General features: G+C 39.9%; 1 protein-coding gene across 7 annotated transcripts in view; it reads left to right on the plus strand.

Moving 5' to 3' along the window:
- Positions 1 to 26,491, plus strand: part of ANKRD27 (ankyrin repeat domain 27) — a 60,474-nt gene that overhangs the window by 13,399 nt on the left and 20,584 nt on the right. For 6 of the 7 annotated variants that reach the window (XR_005831126.1, XM_040615347.1, XM_040615350.1 and 3 more), the window contains exons 2-17: positions 10,541 to 10,668; positions 11,781 to 11,891; positions 13,062 to 13,218; positions 14,684 to 14,838; positions 15,144 to 15,203; positions 15,300 to 15,353; positions 15,440 to 15,505; positions 15,585 to 15,661; positions 16,041 to 16,162; positions 16,708 to 16,786; positions 17,663 to 17,795; positions 22,787 to 22,879; positions 23,700 to 23,827; positions 24,271 to 24,353; positions 25,130 to 25,245; positions 26,034 to 26,126. Coding sequence is in view for 6 of the 7 variants with exons in the window: in XM_040615347.1 (XP_040471281.1) it covers positions 10,567 to 10,668; positions 11,781 to 11,891; positions 13,062 to 13,218; positions 14,684 to 14,838; positions 15,144 to 15,203; positions 15,300 to 15,353; positions 15,440 to 15,505; positions 15,585 to 15,661; positions 16,041 to 16,162; positions 16,708 to 16,786; positions 17,663 to 17,795; positions 22,787 to 22,879; positions 23,700 to 23,827; positions 24,271 to 24,353; positions 25,130 to 25,245; positions 26,034 to 26,126 (1,629 nt within the window). In the remaining variant the exon portion in view is untranslated. Of the gene's footprint in view, positions 1 to 2,757; positions 3,177 to 10,540; positions 10,669 to 11,780; positions 11,892 to 13,061; positions 13,219 to 14,683; positions 14,839 to 15,143; positions 15,204 to 15,299; positions 15,354 to 15,439; positions 15,506 to 15,584; positions 15,662 to 16,040; positions 16,163 to 16,707; positions 16,787 to 17,662; positions 17,796 to 22,786; positions 22,880 to 23,699; positions 23,828 to 24,270; positions 24,354 to 25,129; positions 25,246 to 26,033; positions 26,127 to 26,491 lie in introns of those variants that run through there. The other variant, XM_040615348.1, reaches the window with a different exon arrangement.

The following is a 26,491-nucleotide window of genomic DNA, read 5'->3' on the forward strand; positions in this document are numbered from 1 at the left end:
GGTGGCGGTGGCGCGGGGCCTGTGACGGCGGGGCTCGGGTCGTGCCTGCGTCCGGGCCGCGCTGCCGCCCCCTCCGCAGCAGTCGGTGCCTGCGGTCCGGCCGGCACCGGCACCTGCCCGCGTGCCGCGCCGCTGAGCTTCGCGTAACCCCGGGTGCCCGGGCCGCTGGGCCGGTGCTGCCCGCGCCCCCCGAGCGGCGTTGTCCCGCGGGGCAGCTCCGGGGCGCGGCCCGCCTCTCGCGGGGGGGGGGGGGGCAGCCCGCCCGCCCGCCCGCGGGGACCGCTGGAGCACCGCGACACGGTCAGCGGTGGTGCCCTACCGCCTCGGGTGTGTGCGGCTGGCCCGCCTCCGAGGGCAGGACGCGTTGCGGCGAGTGCTGGTGGTAAACTGGTGGTGAACTGATGGTGAACTGGTGGCATCGTTTGTAGCACGTGCTGCATCTCCGCCGCAGCGGCCTCCTGGAGGGCTTGCTGTCACAGCCCAACACAGTGCAGCGCTGTCTGTGGGTAACAGAGTGGTTTGCTGATGCTTCAGTAACTTGAAGAAGACCCCCGAGAAGGGGGAGTGTGCCCCTAGCCCTTGGTGTGCCGCCCCGTGACTGCTGGGAGCAAGGTGACTTGCTATGAGGGGCAGAGTCCAGGCAGGCTGGCTTTCCAGTGCAGAGCCCGGCCTGAAAAGCCTTGCCTAGGCTGCGTTCCTTCTTCTGGATCTTTGTAGCTTTGACTCTGCTAACTGGTGTTTGTTCTCCTGCCTTAACTTCGGCCCTAATTCTAAGCCGTATGTAGCTTCTGCTGCAGGGTGCCACCTGTGGAAGAAACTGCCTTGTAACTTCATAGATTGCCAAGTTACTACAGAGTAAACCGAGTAGCTCTCTGTCAGTTTGTGCGTTGGTAGCCTGGAAGTGAATGAGTAATGTTCCATCCCTTGTAGGAATAAAGGAACACAGGGTGATCTTGGTCTGATTTTAAGTGAAGTCTTAAAATTGCTTCATCATTGTCAGGTGGAAAAAGGATTAGCTCTGGCTTTCAGTCTGGAGTCCTGTGTGACTTAAGCGTGAAGCTTACTGCTAACTATGCATTTGTGTGTGTGCATATATATAGTAGCTGCATTTAAAGTCTGCCACACATAGCTAAAGTCACTGTTTTCATTCTGGCACATCAGAACCTTGAAACTGCTTCTCTGAAACTGGCAGAAGAGGGGAGGGGGGCTGTATTTTCAGGAATAAATTTCAGTGACTACTTAAACCTGAAGCTGGCATCAGTTATAATCTGTATCAGATAGTGCCTAAATACATCTTTAGGTGTGTCATGTGGGAAGGAAGAGGCTGTTATTTACATAAATTCTAAATTAAGTTCAGCTGCATGCAATTGTGCAGTTCCAGTATATCGTGGAAGCTCCTAAAATCCAGTTGCAGTTTGTCAGACAAGATATTCTGAAATTCCAAATCTTGATACTGCTTTCAAACAAGATGCTGACTAGCTGAAATATTGTCCTGGGAAAACTATTAGGATGGAGTGTTTTTTTTTTTTTAAATCCTTAGAAGTGAACTAGGCAGCAATGTAATACGTAGGAAGAGAAATATATTTCCTGATTCTGTGGAAAGGCTTTCTGGCAATTGATGTTAATGACCGTATTCTTCCTATTACAGTACCCTTAAAAATGTTTGCAGAGTATTTTGTGATGCTTCTTGAACATCATTACTTGTTAAATGCTGTATCCTCATTTTAATAGACTCTTAAGTAGAATTCTAGGTAAGTACAAGTCCGTTTTGTTTAAATGGTTGGTAAGCTTTGCCTGATGGGCTTGCTTTTTTGTGTAAGCTCTTCTACTGAATTTGGTCAGCAGAATGCTGTGGTCTGGGAAAGCCTGAAGCCACAGTGAGATGAGGAAGGAAAATAAGGATGGGATACAGTGAAAACGAAATGTAACAGCAACCCCCTCCCTTCTCTGATAACTGATAACACTATACGTTTTCCTTCAGTAACTGTGCAGTGATTTGCTTTTTGCAAAGGATATTGTTGATGAAGTAGCTTGAGAATTTGATCCATAGTAAGAATCTCAATTTATATCATTGAAGAATATTGGACTGATAAGTCTGTGTCATGGGGTGTATTGTCAGGATGCTCTTAATTACCTCAGGCTGGGTGTGTGGTGCATTACATAGCATCCAAAAAACAGCGGTGGTAAAAATAATTGATTTTGCTAGTTAAAAGAACTTACATGCTGAACTGTGTTCCAACCTTCCTTACCCTTGCTCTGCTCCCTAAAGGAGGGAACTAGTGTAATTTTACAATGTTTTTCTTAACTAGATATTCTAGTAATGGTCTGACGTTTGTTTCTTGCAATGATGACGTAAGACTTGGTGCTGGCCTGCAAGGACTTGGTTTTCCTCTTGAGATACACAGGGAATAGATGAAATTCCTGTCTAGTTGTCCGGCTTAAGGACAGTCTGAGCTACCGTATGTGGGCTACAGGGTTGCTGGCTTTAGTTACGTTACATTTCTGTGTGTGGCCTGTGCTGAGTCTGACCCTGCATACTTGATTTGTTGACAGACTTCTAGCCTTGGAGTGGATACCGACCTTATGTGGTCTGCTGTGAAACTGGTGGTCTAACTCTGTAGTCAAGACACGGTGTCACCTTCTGTGACTCACAACTCGGCAGTACAGTGTTCAGGCCCACTGCCTGCTCAATACACAGGCTGGGGAATTACACCACTCTCTTGTCCCAGTCACTAAAGAATCAAAATAATTGGCTAAAGTGAAACACTGTTTAGCTTTAGTTTGTTTTCTTCCTCCCTCCAAAGAAGTACCTGTGCGGACACCTCTGCAAGCCTGAGGAGGTGGCGTAAAATACAGCTCACTAATATGTAGAGGAAGCATCCTTATTTGAGAAGCTGTTTTGGGAACCTTGTGCTTTCTGTTAATGTTTTTCCTCCAAATGTTCCTTGTAACTGTTTGTGGTTCACTGACCAGCATTCTCTGCACTGTTCCAGGCCTTGCTTGTGAATAGTTCGGGGCTCCCCATCTGAGAATTTAATGTAGCTTTAATAGTGGTAAGCCAAAGAATGAAAATTCTTTGCAGCTACTCTGGTAGATTTCTAAACCTGCAAGAATTGGGAATCTCGTCTCTGTTCTGCAGTGAATACAGCTTATTCCTGATACTTGGCTAATAACAAGTAAGTATCTCAAAAATCAACAGCAATGACTAGATAAAAGTGGGAAGTTTGCCTGCTAAAGGATGAGCCACTTGCATTTAAAAATGTACTCTGGAGGAAGGAAAGGGGTGACTGGAGTCAAGCCAGTATGTTCTTTGCTGTCAAGTCCGAGACAAGGGTGTGTCCACATCACACTGTGGTGCAAATACACTTAAAACAGAGGGTGAACCTTCTTGCTGCTTGTTAAGAATGAGCTCAGTTTTAGAATTTACGAGGTGAGGTTCATAATGAAAAGCTGCACGAGGAACTGATAGAAACAGATGGGCGCCGTGCTCCCCTGTGGCTGGCTGGCGCTGTAGGGGCTCTGCGGGGGGCCTGTTTGAGAGCGGTGGGAGCAGTGGTAGGAGGGCTGGAGTTGTTAGGCATAAGTAGGGCTTGAGATTGTTGGGTAGAGAGGAAACCAAAATCATGAGGTCCTGTGCCAGCTCTTAACCCTTCACTGGAGGAAATGTGTGCCTGAAGGGGAGATACTGAGAGAAATGAGCATCTTCCTGGAATGCTGCTGACTCCTCCTTTCCAGCCCCTGTTCCATCACTGTCAGACTGATGTTCTGGTATCATCAGACTTAGTTTTTCCCCCTGTTGTTAGGAGGGCTTGAGCTGACTGATGCAAATCCACCACTCTATAATCTGGTAATACAGAGGTGTTATTCTAACATACTTCAGTTTCACAGAAATCAATACAAGCTGAACCTAAAAGGAGTAGGAATAATTGTTTCCTCCTTTGCTCCCTTGCGGTGAGCAGGGTGCACTGGAACATGTCTCAGTGTGGGGTTTTTTTTGTAATATGCTCAGTGTTCCTTTCTTATGGGAGGGAGTAAGGTTTCTTGTGTGCTCAGAAACAGAGAAAGGATCTCTTGTTTTTGAGTTGAGTGCTGATTTGAGGGCTCAAGTCCAGATTTTAACCTTTGCCTGGAAGCGGGCTAAATGAGCAGTAACAGTGCAGGTGCTTCAGTAATAGTGCTTCAGCAGTGGCTGAAGGGGTAACTAGACTTTTATTTGGACTGAGACTAGTTAATTTTCACTGTCAGATTCCTTTTTGTTTGCAAAGTATCTTAAGATACGCTTAGCATTGCTGTTCTTCCTAACAAGTGGTGCTCTTAAAGGGGAGAGAGGGGAAAAAGCACCTCTGTTAATATTTTTAAAGTAATTTAGAACTGAGGAACAATTATTTCCTTTTTCTGCAGAGCTCTGCAGTTTTAGTGATAAATACGTGTACTGAGTTTATCAGAAATGTCAGCTACTCTGAGCTGAACATCTTTTAGTTGAGTCGCAAGTTGCTGCTTCTGATTTTCTCGAGCATTTCAGCAAGTGATATTCTAGTTACTGGTTTACTAAGCCTTAGTTGTTACTGTTGTAGAGTCTGCAAGCTGTGATGAAATTGGTGCCATGTGAAACTTCACAGTATTGCTGTGCAAATGGAATTCAGGGAATTTATGCTTTGTGAATGTGACATGCTAATGGATCTCGTATTGAAGATTTTGGAGAACATGTTCAGCTTTGTAGCTGGACTTTTGTGGAAAGGATGCTGATATACTTGACGATAGCATCCTAGTGTACTATCCTAACTTGCTCTCCTGGAGAGATCTCAGGTTACTGTACTAGGCTAATTTTTACCAACTTTGGTAGCTGTTCTACTGTCTTTGTTCTGCCAAAGTATTATTAAAATGCCATTGTGAAAACACAGTCTTAGACTGTTCAACACTGAATATAGAGTGTTTGTGTATAGAATCCCTAATTCTGTTTTAAAAGGCATTTTGTCTGCAGCATGTTTTGTTAAGTCTTTAATAGTGGTGAAGCAGGACATTCAGAAGATGATGTGCCTAAGAATTGAGTAAATAGTTGTATAACTTGAATGTGGACATGATATAACTGCCAAGAAAGAGTGCAAATACAACGACATGTTCTCCTTTAATGGCTGTTTGTTTAAATTTCAGACTGCTTCTTAAAAGGAACTGAAACCTGATAGGTCTGTGAAAGGTGCCTGACTTGACCATTGCTAAAAGAAAACACACATTGTCAATGACAAACTGTTACAGTTAAATCCTACTCATTTTCAATACCAAAGATCATTAGACTTCATTTTCAGTGTTTTGGAGAAAAGTGACATGCTTGGATTCCGTATGTTTTTCACTTTAGCTATCCTTGTACCATTAGTTATATTATTAAAGTCATAACTCTGCTTTTAATCTGGAAATGATTTGGCTGTTTTGAGGTTATATTTATGTTTTTTTAAAAACAGTAACATAATGCTTATTAGATTATCTGATCAGCTAGCTTCTGTTCTTCCAGCAACTTGAGCTATTTCTGTGTTTACAGGCACAAAGCCACACAGTTAAATGATTCCATTTAAACATTTTATGTAACATTAATACTTGTGTATTGCTTTACAGCTCAGCATGATAAAATTTAATAAACTTCATAGCAAAAATGGCTTATTACAAGTTTTAGTAGGCTTTTTTTGTTAAGCATTAAACAGTTCTGGTAATGTATATAAGGCTTTGTACATTTCCTGCTTTCTTAGTGTTAGTAAATCTAAAGCTGTCTGAGGTGCAACTAGAAGAATAAGCCTGTATGCTGCTGTTGCCCTGCCCCCCCCCCCCCCCCCCCACCCCCCCCCGGCTAAATTAGGTTGAAATGGGACGTTGTGTTCTACTAACAAACTCTCAATGGAGTATTCTAATGCATTCCTAGAATTACAGCAATGCATTAGCCAGTATTTTCAGATACATTTAACTTTTGGGGTGGAAAGAAATTGACAATCTAAAAAATGCTTGAGCCAATTTTTGGGGAAGCTTTAATGTACTGTTTTGATTCTGTAGATATAATCTATTTTAAGTTATTTGGGTTTCTGTAATTACTCAAACTGTAGATGGTTTCTACGTCCTCACTTGCGTGTCTGAAGAATGCTGTGGATGGGTTAAGGAGGTCCAAATGAGTCTAGACTGTTGTAGTTAAGTATTCTACCCTTTTTCATACCCACGCTGTAATCTGATTTGATGACTATCCATTAATGTAGTACTGAGCAGATGCAGTGGTAAGGGAGAAAGAAAAGGGAAGGAAGTAAGAGTTGTGATTCTCAAAACAGTAGTAGTTTGGCCAGCTGTTACTTCCTGCTGTGTAGGAACATGCAAGCAGTGAGCAGTTCAGAGCTTGTGATCTGCTTCTGCTCAAGGAGGGTGACAAATATCCATGTGAACTAGAAGTTCGAGCTTCCTCCTTGCGGTACAGCACCTTGATGGCATCTTAGTTGTGTTACAATACCTAAAGTGCCAGAATGCAATGTCTGAATGCAGCTACTTTTCACTTCTTGCTGGAGCTCTCAAGCGTGATTCAAGCCTGTCAGTAGTTTTGCAGTAAAATAATCTATATGGCTGCCACTAAGTGTCTTAAAACTAGCTATTTGTGGTGTATTAACTCCTGAACCAGGAACCGAGGGTTATAATTTCAAGCTCTTTGATCTGTCAACTGGAATGATTTTAAAGTACCCTAGTTGCTGGTGTTTTCGGGGGCAGGCAATGACTTCAGAGCTACATCAGGCATACAGGCAGCATGCTTTGTAAGCTCAGATTTTCTTTGGGAGCTTCATTCCTCCCATAAATCTCTTCCACCTGTTTTGCTAGGGAATGAAATGTTGTTTCTAACTCCTTTCTGGACACAATTATGAACTGGCTTATCTTGGTAGTGAGATGAATTTCTAGATGAGAATGACTTGTGGAATGTGTTTTTCTCTTCCCACTTCCTATTATGGGAAGAAATCTTTGGGCTTAAAAGATTCATTAAGCTGGAAGAGTGGCTATATAGCTGTAGCAGTTGGAAACACTTATGCATTGTAATTTTGTCTCTGCAGTCTCATGCTTGATTGTTGCCTTCTATCAATGTACTCTTTTCCCCAGTACAGTACATGGTATGCTAATACCATCTCCATCACTGTGTTGGGGAGGGTCATAGCAGTCTCATCTACTGCTTGACCAGATACTGAATGTGAACTCACCAAATAAAAAGGCAGATGAAGATGCCTTAGTGGGCCAACTCTGTTAATAAAAGGTTGATTTGGAAAGTGCCTTGAGAGACCATACAATCTAGCCTCCTAGCTTCACTATGTCCATGATCTGTAGCAGAGATTTTTCTAACAGGTTCTTAAAGGTTTACAACCAGAGAGACTTGATAACTTTGTCAAGCAATCTAAAACATGTGTTTATCTTCTTTTGGAAGGTGTTCCTGAGCTGTAATCTAAGTCTGTTTTCTTCAGCTAAGGCCTGTTTCTTTTACAGATGTGGAAGAAAATGCCCTTCACTGATAACTTGATCTGTCTGGGAAAAAATTCTTACATGTTTCATGCAACTTCTTCAGCATAAACAATGTAACTGCATTTCATGTTTTGGATCCTGCTTCCAGGGCTTCCTTGCCTTTCTCACTTCAGCTTCTCCTCCAGTCAGTTCCCATCCTGTGAAATGCAGCACCCAAAAAAGGATGTAGGGCTCCAAAATAAGTCTTGCCATGGCAGACTATTTCGCAGGCTGCGCATGTGTGTACATACAGCCTTGCTTGGTGCTTGACTCTGTATATAATTGTCACTGATTCATGTTTGGACTGCAAGGTGCAGTCGTTTAAGATGTTACTTGGAATTGTGGCCTAGCTGGCTGTTGAGCAGGCAGGTTTGTGGGGTTTTTTTGTAGCTAACTAGTCCTGCTTGTTAAAGTCTGTCTTAGCCCTGATGTTCTACAGATCTGTGATGAGATATTGGTGTTCCTTCAGCGAACCTGCTTTTTCTTCTGCCCCTACTACTGGCTGAAGAACCCCACAGCTTGAGCTTGGGTTGCAGCTGCCTGCCAGGAAATGTTTGCAGCAGTCATCAGCTGTGGAATTACTGGTGATTGTGCTGTTTACCTAGGCACTGTGGCAGGACAGATCATAAAATCATAGAATGATTTGGGATTGTATGGGACCTTAAAGATCACCTAGTTCCAGCCCCCCCCGCCATGGGCAGGGACACCTTCCACTGGAGCGGGTTGCTCAAAGCCCATCCAGCCTGGCCTTGGACACTGCCAGGGATGGGGCATCCACAGCTCCTCCGGGCAGCCTCTTCCAGTGTCCCACCACCCTCACAGTGAAGGATTTCTTCCTGATGTCTAATCTGAATATACCCTCTTGTAGTTTAAAACCATTAGCCCTTGTACTCTTGCTACAGACCCTACTAAAAGCCTGTCCCCATCTTTTTTATAAGTCCCTGTTTAGGTACTGGAAGGCTACTATAAGGTCTCCCTGGAACCTTGTCTTCTCTGGGCTGAACAACCCCAACTCTCTCAGCCTGTCTGCACAGGAGAGCTGCTGCAGCCCTCCGGTCATCTTTGTGGCCTCCTCTGGACTCGCTCCAACAGGCCCGTGTCCTTCTGATGTCGGGGGCCCCAGAGCTGAACCCAGCACTGCAGGTGGGGTCTCATGAGAGCAGAGCAGAGGGGGACAATCAATCCCCTCCCTCGACCTGCTGACCACGCTTCTCTTGCTGCAGCCCAGGGTGCTGTTGGCTTTCTGGGCTGCAAATGTACGTTGCTGGGCCATGCTGAGCTTGTGCAGAGCTGTCCCTTTTCTAGTTTTGAAGTCTGAATTACTGAACTTGGCTAGCCTTTTGAAAGTGTCGATGAGCAAACACATTCTTATCCTTTGCGTTAGAAAACTTCAGATCTGAGCTCCAAAGCACACTGTGTTGGGATTGCTGAATTAGTATTTTTTGTAGAAGCTCTTAGTTTTATTGTATGTTTTGAAAGCGGATGAACCATTTTATCTGGAACTTACAGGAACCTCTGAGGCAGTTATCTGCTGCTGCCAGGCTTCAGTGGTTCAGGCTGGGGCTGTCCAGACTGTGAGTAACTGGTGGTAACTTCATAGTGGAAACTGCTTGCAGCTTTAGCTGATCATGTTTGTCTTCAGCTGTCTAAGGGAGCTCTCCTTGTGCCTAATTACAAGGAGGTATGAGACTGCAGATCAGTTAACAGCATAGCTGGAACTTAAAGGCTATGTAAAAATCAGCGGGAGGTGTGTGTATATTTCTCTATTAAAGTGCCATACAATGGTTTCGTGTCTTTTCCATGATCTACAGAGAAAGGCATTTTACTACCAGTATGAGATTGGTAGTAAGAGGTTGAGTGCTACAGAACAAGTACACAAGCTCACACTAAGCAAATAATGTGCTAGGTATGATTCCACATTTAAGAAAACAGATACTGATTGTGCAAGGCTGGCTTGCTGAAGCTAAAGTTCTGCTGCTGTTCTCATACTTTTGAGATACGTAGCTGAAATTGCAGGAGCTGAGGAAATCATGCAACATCTGTTGATTCCTAAGGGAAGCTGGATGAGAAGAAAAGGTACAAGACAGACTAGTCAATTAAGCACCTGTAAGCCTGTTAATCTCAGGAGTTTTTCCTGCCCTTGTGTCCAGGATGTGTCGTCATTTTTTATAGAGAACTAGGATTGGGGAAGCGAGCAGGCAAGGGTCTAGTGCCTTGAGATAATCTTTTCCCTGTGATGCATCCAGTGATAGCTTTTCCAGTGCCTACAGGTTGGATTTTCTATCTTCAGTCGCTTTTTTTTGCTCACTGTTTTGCCAAATGTTATGCATCAGACTGACCTCAGATCTTTAAGACTTTTTCCATAGGAGTAGAGATGACTGCAAATAATGCATTTTACAGGGACTTATGTGAAATTTATCACATGGATAGTCATATCTCCTTGGTAGTACGTCTTTCCTGTAACTTTCCCTGGAAAGTTGAGGATTGCCTTACACAAGGGTTCCTGTTACACTCTCTGGGTGACTCATTGATGTGTGTCAGTCAGTAATCCTTACACAGGTGAGTCTTGGATTTATGTGAACATACTGCAAAAGTGTCAGTGTTCTGTGATGCAGCAGAGTCTCTGTAAAGCAGCTCTTAATTCGTGTTTCTTGGCTTTAGATCTTAACAGTGCACGTTATCTTATATGTCCAAGTGGTAACAATGTAGACTTTAATTTCTCTTCTGCTCTCCTAAGTTTTCTACAAACATATCATGTATTGTTAGATTCCAACACCTGGAAGGCCTAAGGAGACATTATGAGGATAATTATATAGTTGGAAATGTATATTCATAAAAAATATTTTTTTAATAACTTCTGAGTAACTATAGGCACCTTCTTATTAGGTAAGTGTGCCATTGACTGCTTGCATTGAGACCTGAAACTCCTCTTTCTTTTTAGACAAGGGGAATCAAACTGCTCCCTAGGTATTCCCAAATACCATGTTTTAACAGATACCATGTATGATACATTAACCATTCTCCATATGTATCTTAGAAAATCTTGGAATATCTGAAGTCCATATGGCTATGTATGATGAAGATATCTTGAAAAATCCCTTTTATTTGGCCATTCAGAAGCGACGTCCTGATCTCTGCAGCAAAGTTGCAGAACTCCACGGTATTGTAAGTACAAATAAGTATATTTAAAAGCTGCTTATTAAATAGTAGCTATATGAATTTAGATCATATGCCTGCAATGACACATGTAAAGATTACTGCAAGCCTACAAAACTTGGAAGTGAAGCAGGGCAACTTTTAATTGAAGATGCCTGTTATTTACCAATATGGAACTCTTGATATATTGCGTGGTAGTAAAAGGTCAAAGTTGGTGGTGTTTCTAAACTTTACAGGAAGCTTATTTTTGCTGTCAACTGGTTACATACTCTCACTTGTTACAACTTCAAATGGGATTTACCTTTTGAAATCCCTGAGGGACAGACAATTATGCATTTCTGATAGCATTTTACATAACAAAGTCATTAAACTGAGCTGGAATAAAATCTCCAGTCCTTAGACTTCTGATCTTGGTATTCTGCAATTACTCTTCATCCAAAATTGTGTGGACTCTCCATTGAAATTGGAGGTTTTTGTTACCCGATTATAAAATCAAGCCTTAAATTGTACAAGGTTCTTTCAATTGTGTATTACTTAAGTATCAGCTTAAGTGATCAGCTGAAGAGTGAAATGCTAAAATCTGTCTGTATTCTAACACCATTTCTGAAAGCTTCTGTGTACTGAAAGGTCTACTTCCTTCATGCTTCTCTTCCTTGACAATGAGATGCATTTCTTTTCAGCGTACATACTGTGTTTGTTGTATTCATGATGCGTTGCTTTCTAATTGGGAATTTGTCTCAAACTGCCAATCTGTTAGTGTGCAGTAGACTCAAGATGTTTCTTAGATTTTTTTTTATATTTTCTGATGCATTTTCATTTTAGTTTGAAAATGTACTTCTGTTAGCTGCCAAATTAAGTCATTCAGTGGACTGGTGATAAGTGACTTAAGATTTTTGTCTCTTCTTAGTATTGTTTCCTTTTTCAGATAAGTCACTAAACTGTGACACACTGGACTGTGTGTCTATCAGTAGCCTTTTAGTTTATTTAAACAGAAGTACCCTGTGGCTGCTATACATCTACTAGTAAATGTTTAAGATTCAATTGCTTGCCTCTAAAGGGCAAAAGCTATTGGTGTTTAGCTGGTGAGGCATTTCTCTCTCAAACATGATTAACTTTTTTAGGTGTTAGTTCCATGCAAAGGAAGCCTTTCAAGCAACAGTCTTTCCAGCTGCCAGTTTGAATCTTATGTCCTGAAGCCGTTAAAAGAAAATTTTCAAACCTTAAATGGAAAGGTAATTCTGTTTTTAATATTTGATAGTGGGAACTAATGGTTACAGGAGAGGTAGCTAGGAGTTAGGGCTAACTGGCGAAAGTAGGATGTTGCCCATCTAAGCCAGAGTTCTCGGGGATATACTGCTTTCTAGCAGAAGCCGTGTTTTGGCATGTACACAAGAATAGTTGCTTTGTAGAGATGGTAACACAGCCTTTGATTTCAGCTTACTACTTCAGTAAAGCAAGTTTGTCAATTTTGTGAATTCTGTTGTGTGGCAGAAGAGCCTCTGTCACTTAAGAACTGTTTCTCTAGTTTCCAGGCAAATAGTAACCTGCCTATATTGTGTGCAGATGCAAATTCACCAAGACTGAAGACAAAATTACTATGTTATCAAGCTGTGTCTGAGGCCTGATGTATTAATTTGGCTGAGTATGAGTAGAAACTGACTAGTATAGCAGCAAGCCATGATAACAAATGCTAACATTGCATAGGATCACATCTTTTTACTTGCAATTCTGCAGTGCAGTGTGAGATCTTGTACCTGTTTGCAGGCTATCATCTAGATCAGGGGTCCTCCAACTTCTTAAACAGGGGGCTGGCGTGTGGATGAAGTGGCAGGAGGTCATCTGTGGCTGCTTGGTTTCCCCCTCCAACCCCGGGTGGGGGGTGGTTCTGTAAATTACCGGGGGCCAGATTGAGGACCCTGGGGGCCTGTATCCAGCCCATGGGCTGTAGTTTGAGGACCCCTGATCTAGATCTTCCTACTGCAGATGTCCTCGCTGGAGTTGCTTGAGAAAATAAAGCTGAGCATGGGAAATGTAGACAAGATACGTGGTGTTTTTTCTGAAGCTGGGCTTAGGTCTCAATTTTCAATTGTTTTTCAATTTCCCTTCTACTGAAAGTGCTCTAAATATCTGCAGATAGTTAGACCTTGGACTGACCTGGGTCTGAATCCTCTTCCAGTAGTAAACTTGCAAAGAAAGTAGGTATAAGCAAGTTTTAGCTAGCTATTGTAGGCTGAAGGAGTCTTTGGTGCCTATACAGCATGAAAATAGGAAATCTCTTGAATTTGGGGCGTTCTTGTCTTGCAAGATTCTCTTTTTTCGCTGGAAATCTATGCGATGCAGATGTCTTAAGAGCAACTTTCTTCTGGTGTTTTACCCTTGATCTGTTTTTTGTTTTGCTTCAGGAGATCTTCATACAAGGAAACCTCATCATTTTAGGAACTGGGTTCAATTATCATCTCTCGGTACCCGTTCTTTTTGAGGAAACATTTTACAATGAAAAGGAAGAAAGCTTTAGCATATTGTGCATAGCTCATCCATTGGAAAAATCGGAAAGCTCAAGTATGTATTGGAATGTTAACTTGGTGGTCTTATTTGCACCTTGAGAAAATAAGTATGCTTAATACACTTTCTTCATTATGAAAAGTGTTGGCTTGGTTGGAAGTTCTTGGTATTTATTAGCCTGCTGGGGTGCATGTTGGTATGCTGCTGGAGAGAAATATTAATTTGCTGCCAGGCAAACTTAATCCTGTAGGGTCTATGCCCCAGTCTCAGCACTAAAAATAATCTGTGGCATACTTAATCCAGCATGATTTTTTAGCAACGCTCAGTTTAATACTGACTGCCTAAAAAAGGAATTTAGTCTTAGATGTGACGTGCCCTGAGATGCAAGGTGGATGCACAAAAAACTGGAGAGGTAAATTATTTTGTGATTGCTATAGCACAGTTATGTAGTAGGTCTTTTGGTGGTGGTTTGTGCCATTAAGTCGAATGTGCTAATTATTGTCCTAGTACTGAAAGTGCTCTTCGTAAGGCTGGAACGCTATTTCCAAGGCTAATGTTAAAATGGGATTTCCTTGTGCTTTTGTATAACAATCTGTTTGCTAATTGAAAGGAACAGAAGCTTCTTAAAACACATGCTTTTTCTGAAATAAAAACATCTATGTCTTCCTGAATACATATCTATTTGAAACACATGATTACAAAGTGAAGTAATACTAGGGTAGTGTGAAAATAGTGCTGAGGCAAGTATGAAAGTTTATTCTGAAAAATAAAGAAAGCTGGCATACTTATAGGCTGAAATTCTATAAATATCAACCTAAATCTAAAAAATTATTCTTGTGGTGTTCCTTTTTTGGCTATTATTTAACGTAGTTGTACAGCAGTCTTTCAGAAGTGAGGTAATCTGTAATTTCAAATGTGATTTTCAGTGAATGAGATCTAAGCCTGTTATTAGGTGGCTGCCTTGATTGCAAATGAAACGACTTGCCTAGAAAAAAATTTTTTAGAAAAGCAGTATGAATTAAGTGAGGAATCCAATTGTCTTATTCAGAAGGAAAGTGGATTTGGTTCAATGTTTACATGAATCAACTTTGCTTCTCCCATTCGGAGAAAGCATGTCTAAATAAAGAATAGGTTATATAAAAATCCAAGATGGGATTTTTACAGCTCACTTAGAGCACGCTAATGTCCTGCGTGGGCATTCAGTCAATACTGTAATGTGCTTTTCTACTTTCAAGCTTGACTTGGACAACTCATAATCTGAGTGCATGTGGCAATAAATTACCCCAGGGTAAGAAAGAGAAATTAGTTTTAGCTATTCCAAATAAATACGTGGCATAAGAGGTGAGAAAGGCTACTCTAAATGAGATATATCAAATTCTTTTAATTAAAAGCGATACCTTCAGTTATAGTAAGCTGAATTAATGTCTCATTGTACACAAGTTGGCCCCACACATAGGGACAGAAAGTACTTTACCATGCATACCTATTAAGCCTATGTGTTAATTCTTGGCTTTCATTTTAGGTGAACCTACAGCTTCATCAAACTCCTATTCTCTTAAAAATATCGAAGATGTTAGAGAATTCTTGGGAAGACATTGTGAGAGATTTGATAAATACATAGGATCTTTCTATAGAACATTTAAAGAACATGAAAGGAAAAGCCTGCGCCACTACATAGTCAGTATCTTGCTGCTTGATGTTTAATTAAATACAATTCACTTCACTGCTTTGGATATCTTTGTCTTATTGAGCGTTTCTGTCAGAGTAGTCTAGACTTGAGGAAGGTGGGAAGGGAGAAAGTACAATTCTTAATTGTAAATGATGTCCTAACTATTATGTAAAGGCAATTTTTCTAGCTAAAAGGCTTACCATACTGCACACTTCGAAGGCAGGGAAGACTTAATTGCTTATTTATGCTTTGTTAGTTCAAGTCAGATTAACCTGAATCTGATTGCTTTTTCTTTTCTCTCGTCTGCCCCCAGGATTCTGTCAATGCACTTTATACCAAATGTCTCCAGCATCTTTTGAGAGATTCGCACTTGGTAAACACTTACTCTACTAAATACATAGTACATAGTGTTACTTAGGCTAAGATTATCTAACTTTCTCCTACTGTTTGTATGGCTTTCCTTTTCTAGAAGATGCTTGCCAAGCAAGAAGAGCAGATGAATCTGATTAAACAAGCAGTTGAAGTAAGCATCTGAAATGAAGGAAAATAATTAGCAAGCTATTTTTAATTCTCTTTCATGCCTAAAGTACTGTATCTTTTTTTCTACAGATGTATATCCACCATGCTATTTATGATCTAGTCTTCAAATATGTGGGGACTATTGAGGCAAGTGAGGTGAGTGAGTTTGATTTGCTGAAGATTAGTTACATTAATCTAATGCATTCTAAAAAACTGTTGCCTTTCCATTGATTAGGATGCTGCTTTTAACAAAATCACGAGGAGCCTTCAAGACCTGCAGCAAAAAGACATTGGAGTGAAACCAGAGTTCAGGTGAGAGAGACTGTGGATTTCTTGAGTCACTGAGATGCTGTCTTAAAATAGGTCTCAGGCCAGCCAAGATGTGTTTTCTTTAGACAATAGCAAGTTTTTCTTACACTTCGTTCCTTTGATGGAAAAGCAAAGCTTTGCAAGTCTCACTTCAGGGCAGGTTTTGCATTGATAATTATCTCCTTTGCTTTTATATTCTTATTCCTCACTCTCCATCTATAGGTTACAGAAATGCAAGTGTACTTGGAGTACAGATGGAAATATTTTAATACCATTCTTCATTTCAGCTCTGAATAAATTAAAATTTAGGGTTTGGACATCATGTATGTCCGAAGGACCAGGAACTCTTTATGCTAACCATATCTTTCAAATTATTTTGTAGTTTTAATATACCACGTGCAAAGCGAGAACTGGGTGTGTTGAACAAATGTACTTCCCCTCAACAGAAGCTACTTTGTCTACGAAAAGTGGTACAAATTATTATGCAATCTCCTAGCCAAAGAGGTCAGTAAAGAGTGAATTAATAACTTAAGTTTAAACCTTTTTCTTAACCAGTACGCACAAAGCACTTCATATATACAGCTGTTTACATGCCACTTGTGTATTAAACGCCATTAGGCTGGGGTCTGCCTTGCAGGTCTCTAAAAGCAAAACGGAGGTAAGATACTTGTAGGGTGAGGTGGAGTATTTGGTTAGCTTATATGTGCTCTAGCTGGAGCTTGAGAGAAGCTTGCATTTGCTAGGATGTTTTTTTATGCTGAAGAATTGAGCGTGATCAGTTTCACACACCAGAGGATTGTTGCTGGACTGTTCTTGTATATTTGTCCATGTTCCTTGATAATCTTGAAATCAATACTCTTGTTTTTTGGCTCCTGGCAGCGTATTTTAGAGGGGGTTTGAGAAAATTTGGAGGGCTGCCTTGGTTACTTAATGCATTCTCTACTAGTAGAGCTGCTGTTTAATCTTAGGAGGTGGAACTCAATTTATAGGTATTGCAGTTGATTTGAACTATGATATGACTAACACCAGATGTAAATTCTTTTTTTTAGTTAACATGGAAACCATGTGTGCAGATGATCTTCTCTCTGTTTTGCTGTATTTACTTGTAAAAACAGAAATCCCAAACTGGTATGTAACTATTTTGGCTATACAGTCCTATACGGTATCTTACATGTAATGCTGCTGTATGGGTAAATGTTTCTGAACTTGTAGTAATAACTTACTGAAAGTGTAAGAGGGGCTGATGTAATGCAGAAAACCTATTTTTGTTAGGACAAACTGCAAATGTGTATTACAGGTGTGACCAAATCAAGGACCTATCAGGAATCCTAGTGCTGTTTTTGTTGTTTTGATTCCCAGTCTAGAAAAAAGTTGTAATGGAGGCCATCTCTCTACCAAACCTGCATGTCAGTGTGGGATTCACAGACTGGTCCTTCCTCATCTGTGTTTGCAGCTGTGAAACCTTTATGCAACTTCTAGATGTTTCTCTACATGAAATGTATCAAACTAGGTTTGAATGCTTAAATGATTGCTGCTAGCCTGTGCCACTGCATTGATCTCTCCTAACTATCAATAGAAGTATATCTAACCTTTCCACCTGTACCTGAACTGGATTTTAGTGTTGGTGTATCTAGTGTCTCAGATCAGCATTTTTTCCTTGCATCTGTAACTGTCACTTTACAATGATGTTTGCGGTGCTTGAAACATTGATGTTTGACATGTGAAACAATCTCCTGCTGCTGTTACTCTGTCCTTCATATTCCTTCTATTCAGTTAATAACTTCTGAGTAGGTAAGAGATAAGTAGAGATCTGATCCATCTACGAAGCTTAGAATAGCCATAGTATTGCTAGCCTAACAATCTTTCTAGAACAATTTTCTTAACCCACACCTATTGCCTGTCTGAATTGGCTAAGAGGAGTTGCAGTATTAAGATATGTAGTATCTTAATCATGCAAATACCATCTTGTATTTAGTGGTTCATGGCTTCAACTTTTTATTTCAGGATGGCCAACTTGAGTTACATAAAGAACTTCAGGCTTTGCAGTTCAGTGAAGGATGAATTGGGATACTGTCTAACCTCAATTGAGGCTGCGATAGAATACATACGACAAGGCAACCTCTCTGACAGATCAACAGTAAGCCACTCTTAAAGTCTGTCAAATGTGTATTTGATAAGCTTGACCGTTCCATTGTGAGTGTAAATCAAGTTGGAGTACACAAACAGCTAATGTAAGAATTCCTTTTTTGCACTTAAAAAAATGAGTTGAGGTCACTATACCTGAAACAAATGCTAAAATGATCTAAGTGATTACAATGAAGTCTTAATCCTGTAGCAATACTTGTTGTTCATTGCATGCTCCTTGAGGAAGTAGTTAAATGTCAAGTCTGCCTCTTCATATGATTAGAGGAAAAATGACAGAAAAATTTTCCAGCGGCTCAGTCTTCCTAAGTTTCTCCTGTTTGTACCCTGTATCATGGTTGTGAAAGCAGTGCAGTACTCAAGAGTAGGCATAGCTTAAACGGACTTTTTATTTGATAATTTAAAAAAACTTAGCTATCCTAGCAAAACATGTTGCAGTGTAATTTAGAATTATTCAGTAAATCTTCATACTCCAAAAATTCACTGTTTGCAGCACAGATTGTTGTAGAGTTGATAGTTTAATGGGAGTGCAGGGCTATGATAAGGGGATGTTTGAAGGTCAAATTTTGCTCTGAGGATCTTCAGCCAAGCAGGGGCGGGAGCTTTGTGGATGCCCGAGTTATTTCCTACTGGGCAACTAGACCTTCTGACAATCAGGTCAAATCCCTGCAGGCCAATCAAGGATGATAATGTGACTTCAGAAACTTCTGTGACTGAAGAACTTTGTACCTAATTTAGTAAAGGAATCCAGTCTTACTGCTGCTGTAAAGCTTTCTCCTGTTGAAAAATTGTTTTTGTCATCTGATGTGAAAACCAAAAGGAATGAACTTGGAATCAGAGTGAATTCAATGTGTCTCAGTCTGCCCACATGCAAAGCACTGGAATCTAATGGCAGGGGCCAGAATAATGGCTCAGTGTGCAGGGCTTGGGATGGGACAACCTGGGGCACAGTCTTAAAGAAGAAGCACTTAAACATTTTAGCCTTTTGTTGTTTTTGGTCTTGTCTGGGATCTTTCCATGAACCTGTCATGCATGGATTTGTTTTGTACACTCAAAAAAACCCCAACCAACCCACTCATTTTGTGTAAAGAGACTGTACTATTTGTCTGTAATGCTGTATTGAGTTGTTAAAAAAAAAATTAAAAATGATAGTTTAAAAGGAAAACAACCTGCTAAACAGTTTTGCTTCCTGCAGTCACTTGCTATCATTAACAATTAAGATACAAATGGCAGTGCTGGTGGTCTGGGTGGAGGACTGGAACCAAAGTAGAATTGTCTTCTACAGCAATGCCAGCAAGCGGGGAAAAAAACCCACCCATACTGCTCTTAAATTTGTAGAACAAAGAGTTTCCTATTAAATGCCTGGTCCTATCCCTCCTTTCATGGCTAAGGATAGCAGGGTTATTTTTATACCAGGCTCACCCTCAAGTAACTTAAGTGCCACTGCGCTTTGTATTTATATCGTATTTATTTCTTTGAGAGATCATATCTTGAAAGATCTACATCTTTGGGCAGTCTCATACTGCTTACATTAGTGTTTGCACTAACAAAAGAGCAAGCAAAATGCTTCTGTCCATGCCTCACCTGGGTCAGCTCTTAGACTAGTGCTAGCATGCTAGCTAACTTCCTTGCTTTAGTGTGTATACAGTGACATGCGACAGGAACTGCTTTCTTCTATATTGCCTTTCATAAGAGTTAACAGGGCTTGGAGGCAGCACCCTGAGATGGGATGGAAAACCGTAGAACCTTGAAGACAAGGAAGTAGATAACCCCCTACCTTCTAGCACAGCTGAAAGAGCCAGACCCCCCTTTAGGGTAAGCGAGAAGGTGGCATACAATGAAGAAGAAAATATGTAGCAAATAGCCCATTTGCAGGAATTAAAAAAGGATATTGAGGAGGTGGAGGAACATGGTAGAAGCTTCTGATACCCTTGCTCTCCCTTCATGAACTTACCAGTTGAGGAATTTCCATTGTTCTCTGATGGAGACAACCTTCTGTTTAAAGCAGCAGCAGCTGTCATGTTGATGCCCCATGGTTTTGTTTTTTCCAGATTGTACTGGAAGGGGTTGTGGGATTTAAGTGAGGAGGAACATGGCCATGCCCTGGGGCTTCATTACAGTCCCTTGTGTGGCTACACTTAATTTTATGGCTGGCTTCAGACAGACCTTCTGGCAGCTGAGATGCTGTTGTCCAATCCCTAATGGAGCTAACTACATAAAGAAAACTCAGCAGGGACCTACCCTGTGGGATAGTGGGTGTATTATCACCCTCATGTCAGTAAGAAGATTTCACTTAAGAGGCACCTGCCAGATCCTTCACCCAAGGTCATACAAGTCTTGGAGAGGCATTTTGGTAGTGGGGAGGAACGGAGCATGTAACTGATAGCACAAATAATTGGGTTTTATTTTCTGGGAGTTGTCAACCTTACTTAATTAGAATTCTATTTAATAAATATTGGGCCTTAGTTATGTTTCTGTGCACAGCTAATGCTGTAGTTGAGAGTGTTGAAGTAAGGTATAGAGTAGGTAGGTAGAGCCACTAGGGAACAGATATCATCTTGTATGGAAGGAGCTGTCAGAGGCGGTGAGGTTGGCATGGAGGAAGTGCAGGTGGGAAGAGCCAGCAAAGGCAGACTTGACCACAAAATGAGGCTAATAAAGTGTTTTGAGGGGAGGGGGACGGAGGTAATTTCCCCAAGTCATCAGTTACAACCTGTGAAAGTCACCTTGGATAGGTCATTATACAGGTATACTCATATAGGTACATATATTTAATTTATTTAGTATAGTGTTAGATAGAAAGATTGTTAATGTTTGTGTGTGTATTTTCTAGATTATATAGATTTAAAATACCAGAGAGTCCCATTCAAAGCAATTTTTTTTTATGTTCTTGGAATGCAAATAAAGCTGGTACAGGCAAGTTTTGTCTTGAAGGCTCAAGCTTACTTAATATTTCAATTAATACCCGATTCTTCTGCCATTTGAAGATACGTGGTTTTAACTGGGATGGAATTTTTTCTTTCTGATTTATATAATAAGATAATACTTCTACATAAGGATTACAGTCTGAAGTGACTCTGGACTCTATGAAATAATTTTTCCACTTGGGAAATACTTCTCTTGTAAAATACACCGTGAAAGGAACAGTACTAAAACTACAGTAGGTTTTGTTAGTGCATGCTTAGATTCTCCATAGTGAAAGTATAAAGCTCTCTGAGCATCCATATTAGAAATTCTGAGGCTTCAGAAACTTGTATCAGCAGTAAAACTTTCACGCTTTCTTTTCCCACTTAATAACATCTACGTTCAAATATTTCTTGGGGAAGTTATTCCTGATCACACTGAAGAATCTATCCAAGGAGACTAGTGTTACGTGCTTTGTAATTCTGAAAAGATATGCTTGGGTATCTTCACCTGAAGTACTTAGATTTGAAAAGATTAGCGAATGGTTGTCATCTTCATGCATCTAAACACAAACAACTTACTGTGAAGTACAGATCTGAACTTTTATCTCTAGACCTCACAGGCATGTTTTTAATGACATTGTTTGCTATACAATGGAGGGTTTTTTTAGGCAGCTTTGTGAGAGGCATCTGTTAATTTTGAAACTTGAGAGATCTAATTTCTAAAAAACCTGAGCTTTTTCATCTTTGGTGTTCAAGGGATCTTGTTTATTTGCAGTTCACTAGTTTCTTAAACTCCTTGCTGACTTACTGATGTTAAGAGCAGAGTTGGACTGTTTTTTACTCATTTATATCTGGTCTTTGCAGACTTAATTGTAGAAGATATAGCCTGCATCCTAAACCATCAAAGTTTATCTGATACGTAGGCATCTATCTGAATGAGATGGTCTTCAGTTTGATGGATGCTGGGAGTCTTTCCATTCCTAGGGACATAGTCGTTATCCAAGAACGACATTCAACGAATTTATGTTCACTGCCTGTCACAAGCAGTAGCTGATCAGAATCGAATATGTGCAAGTGTTTCCATCTGCTTTCTTAGAAAACGTTTTCTTTAAGTTGCTGTTTTATTTCAATATTGCCATTTCAAAATCTGATTCTACTTAAGAACTTACATCTGTTTTTTTAAAGCATGTATATTCTTTAGTGCATCCTGAGGCGTACCTTCAGATTTCTTAGGAAATGAGAAGTCATGATGTGAGAGTTGCACTACATGTCTGCTTAGCTCAGTCTCCCATTTGTAAGTGACCGGTAGGAAACACTGTATGAGTGAGTGCTGGAGAATAATGCTTCACCTGGTGCAGTTCTTTATTTTCCAGCAAGTGGCAGAGTGTTCAGCAGAGTCTTTGCTTCAGAGTTGTATCTCGGTCAACTAAAAGTTGACCCTCAGTAGACATGTCTTACATGAATTTGTCTAATGCCTTTTTGGGTTTATTTATACTTTCAATTTTTGCAACATCCTATGGCAATGAGTTCTACAACAACCAACATTTTTTCCTCTTCTCCCCACTCCCTCCCCAGACCTAATGTGTTATGATTTTGATGGGCATACCAGTTCTTACGTTTTGAGGAATAACAGATATTCATTCTTTGCATGTTTTCTTTGAACTTTTTGTGATATTTACAGGCCAGTTGCACAGTCAAATCTTTTCCAGAATGAAGAATCTTAATTCTCCTAATGAGAAAGCTGCATTGCACCTCTTACAGTTCTTGTTGTCTTTTGTGTTTTTTTCTGGTTTTGTTGTATTCTTTAGATGGTACAACCATAATTTCATTAATGCTCAGCTAGTTCATGGAGAATTACAGTAAAGGTGAACATCTACTTAGTATTTCTTTAAACACTAGGTGGGTGATCTTTTAAGTCTTAGAATCCTAAATGTGAAACTGATTTAGGTTTTATGTGCATCTGACAAGTTATAAGTGGTAAATATAGTGTTTAATATTTTTAGAAGTTATTTTGACCGTTAAGGTACTTTTTGCCTGTAAATGGGTAGATAAGTAATCAATCTATGTATTTTATTTTTAGGAATCTGAGAGACTGTGTGACAAGCTGCTTTTAAGACAAAGGATGAACTTGTTGTCCCAGATGTCTGCTACTCCAATAGATTGCTTATTTAAGGTTAATAACTTTTATGGCCGAATATATATGTACTTAAGTATTGCATGTTTATACCCCTTCCTTTCAGTGATTTTCTGAAATGTAGTGCAGTGTTAATTAATTACTACTGCAAAATATGTTTTAGTAGGTGCTAAAAGTGTGTTTTGAATCTAGTGCATTTCTGTGCCAAAATGTCACCAAGTTAATATAATCTTACGGATTTGAGCATGTTACACGAAATACCAAAGCAAATGAGGATGAAATGCTCCTGCTGTTGGTACTGATTGGCTCATTTAATGCACAGATGTGGTATTGCTATCTGGTTGTCTCTCACAGCTTTTGATGCTTGAAATTGAAAGAGCTTTCTGAAATAATTTAAATGTGGTCACCTGACAGCTACTTCATATTATATGTTAATCTCATATTGTCATCCTAAAAGAATTTTGCCTATACAAGGACACAAAGCAGAGCTTCTAATTATATGTGTTCACAGCTTATGGCTAGAGACTCAGTAATTTTGTAGAAATGTTTTTGCACAGAGGGAGCTCAATTTCGTGACGGAGTCTAAAGAGAACAATAAGAATTGTTTTAATTTTTTATAGAAAGCGAAGTAAGCCAAGAACAGATTCTTTTTAATACTGAATGCCCATTAGGGGGTTTTGTGCTGTGATATTGTGCGTTTCTGCTTTCTAGTGCTTGAATTCATGTCTTTTATAATCGGTTCCTTTTGTTTTGTGCTTCAGTAAATGACTGTTTTTTTGTGGGTTTTTTCTTTTTTTTCTTTAAAAGGAGTCTTTATATATTGATCCCTCATTCTCTTTCTTCTTGTGGCTTTGTGTAGCATATTGCTTCAGGTAATCAGGAGGAAGTGGAGCGATTACTAAGTCAAGGTGACAGTGATAAGGACACTGTACAGAAAATGTGTCATCCGCTCTGTTACTGTGACAAATGTGAAAAGCTAGTTTCTGGGTAAGTGCTTTCCATCTCCACAAATACACAAAAAGCGACGTGAAAGTTTTAATCTAAGATCTGCTTTAGAAAGTATACTCCTTTTGCTTATAGAGGAAGTTAGTAGCACTTCAGGAGGTAGTAGAGTGTACGTTCGTGTGGTTTGAAAAAGCAGAAGAAATATCAGGGGAATATTGAGTGCCTTGGAACCAGCCAATTTTGCGATGGAGGCTGTATGTCCTTTGGTGAATGTGGTGTGAAATGTTTCTCCTTTTGAACCTAACTTAAACATTTTGGACAAACCCCACATCTCTTGACAAAACGTAAACCTGTGTGGGAAAGGATAAAGGATAAAAAGTTCCAAAATCAGGTTTTTGTCAGCTTTGGCATTTTTTTCTCATTCTCTTCCCCTTACCACTGCTGCATAGGTAACTGAGCTGCTTTTAAACCATTGTGTTTTAAAGGAAACTGAATGATCCTTCCATTATCACTCCATTTTCCCGAGATGACCGGGGGTACACACCACTTCATATAGCTGCTATTTGTGGTGAGTATTGTTGGTTTTCTTCACTTGTGTTTTCTTCTGCTTGTGTTTCTTATTTTTATGTTAGCATGTTTTCCAGCTTTGCATTAAAAGGGTGAATTTTGCATGAAAGTGTTTTCAGCTTATTTGCTATGGAAACTGGTATCTTGGCCCAGACTGGAGCTGCGGTATCTTCTTTTAAGCTCAGTTTCTTATGGCCGAGTTAGTGTTTCTTTGCTGGCTGTTTACTTTTGCCTTAGTGGCTACCACAGCAGTTCTTCCTTCAGCTGTGAAAAAAGTGAAAATATGTCATCGGAAACCAGTCTTGTTTTACAGACCTGGCAGATTGAGAAATTAATCATTCCTCTCTCCTGCAGCTGGCTATGCATGTACCATCTCCTGTACTGTACTGTTCATTATGCCATTGTTCTTACATTTATTAGAAGATGTACTAATTTTCTTAGTGAGTTTTTAACAACAAATAATTCCCTTTTTTCATTATTATCTTGAATCCCAATAGGAGAGTGCTTTGTGTGACGTGGCTTTATTTTCCCTTCTTTTCTAAGTCATAAGATGCAAGCAATAGTTTGCTTTTAGCTGGAGGTTCTTTTACGGAGCTTTGATCTTGGGTAATCTGCAACAAAAATACAAGTACCAAAGTAGTGACTATACAGTATGTAGAAACGTAGTATGCAGAAATGCAGGGTATCTTGCTTTATAGTTCACGCTTGAATGTGAAGAGTAGCAATGTTCTTCTGCAAAGTTCACTTCTTTCTTTTAATGTCTGCCTATTTTTGAAGGGCAAACATCATTAGTGGATTTACTAGTAGCCAAAGGAGCCATCGTCAATGCCACAGATTACCATGGTTCAACTCCACTTCACCTTGCCTGTCAGAAGGGATATCAAAATGTTACAGTAAGCACCAAAAGACTTAATTAGAAATAAAAATAAGTACTTAAATATATGACTCTTAACTAAGCTGTTGTATTGTTACTGTCATTTAGGTCTTCTGAGAAGCTGTTACCAGAACTCTGTACACTGTCAGAATTTGAGGATCTTTTATCATTGTAGTTTGCATATTTTATTTTCTCCTATACTGCAAGGTTTACAGCCATGTGTAATAACCAAGCAATTGACAGCTATCACTATGCATGCCAGATCATTTGTCCAGTTCAGTAATACAAATCTAATGCACAGTACAAACGGAGAGCCTGTTAACTTCTTTGCTGTTGATTAAGACAGAACAACCATTGCAGTCATTGGAATAAATTAAATGACTTTGCATTGTGTTTAGGATAGACTGTGTAACTACGTTAATTACTGTGTACCTGGATTTTGTATATGTGAGATTCTTCAGTTAGCATTGCTGAAATTAAGCTGTGTCTTCACTTGTATAGGCTCCAAAAATACAGGATAAATTATTGTGCAGTATATGTATTGTAGTGTTTGCTGCAGCAGATGATTCATTTTTTCAATGACAGCTCTGAATATGTAAGAAGCAGCTTATAGTTGCTTCTTAGGGTAGGGCAAAACCAATACTGTAATGCCAAGAGGGTAGCGTCTAAATCAGGAGAGACAGCTGATTTTTTGTGAAGTGCTTCATCATGCTGGAAACCTAAAGGAATCCACAGAGTAACAATTGTTTGTCCATTAATTTTTTATTTACTTAAATGTCTACTTTTTTTTTTTTTTTTTCTTTTAAGCTTCTCTTATTGCACTATAAGGCAAGTACTGATGTTCAGGACAATAATGGAAATACTCCACTTCATTTAGCCTGCACTTACGGTCATGAGGATGTAAGTAATTGTTTTGTAACAAACTAAATAGTCTAATGGATTGGAATTACACTGTGATGCGAATTTGCAGTAAACTTACATATTGTAAAAAGTAAATAAAAAAGATTTGAAGGCTAACTAATGCTGTAAATGAGAACTTTATTCAGTAGTTTGTAGCAATTTTTATTATGCATTCACATTAAAGATAGTAGTATTCTGCAAGTTTAGTTGAGTTATTTAACTCTTCTTTTAATGACACTGAACCATAAAAGCCTGCCCATTAGGCAATGGATTATATGAGCAGCAATGAAAAAAACCTTTTTAAGATTGTACATGTTATATGAATTGAGAGACAATACTATAATTTATTGATAGCTTTCCTTTTC

Source organism: Falco naumanni, chromosome 15, assembly GCF_017639655.2.
Source record: "Falco naumanni isolate bFalNau1 chromosome 15, bFalNau1.pat, whole genome shotgun sequence".
Lineage (NCBI taxonomy): Eukaryota > Metazoa > Chordata > Aves > Falconiformes > Falconidae > Falco > Falco naumanni.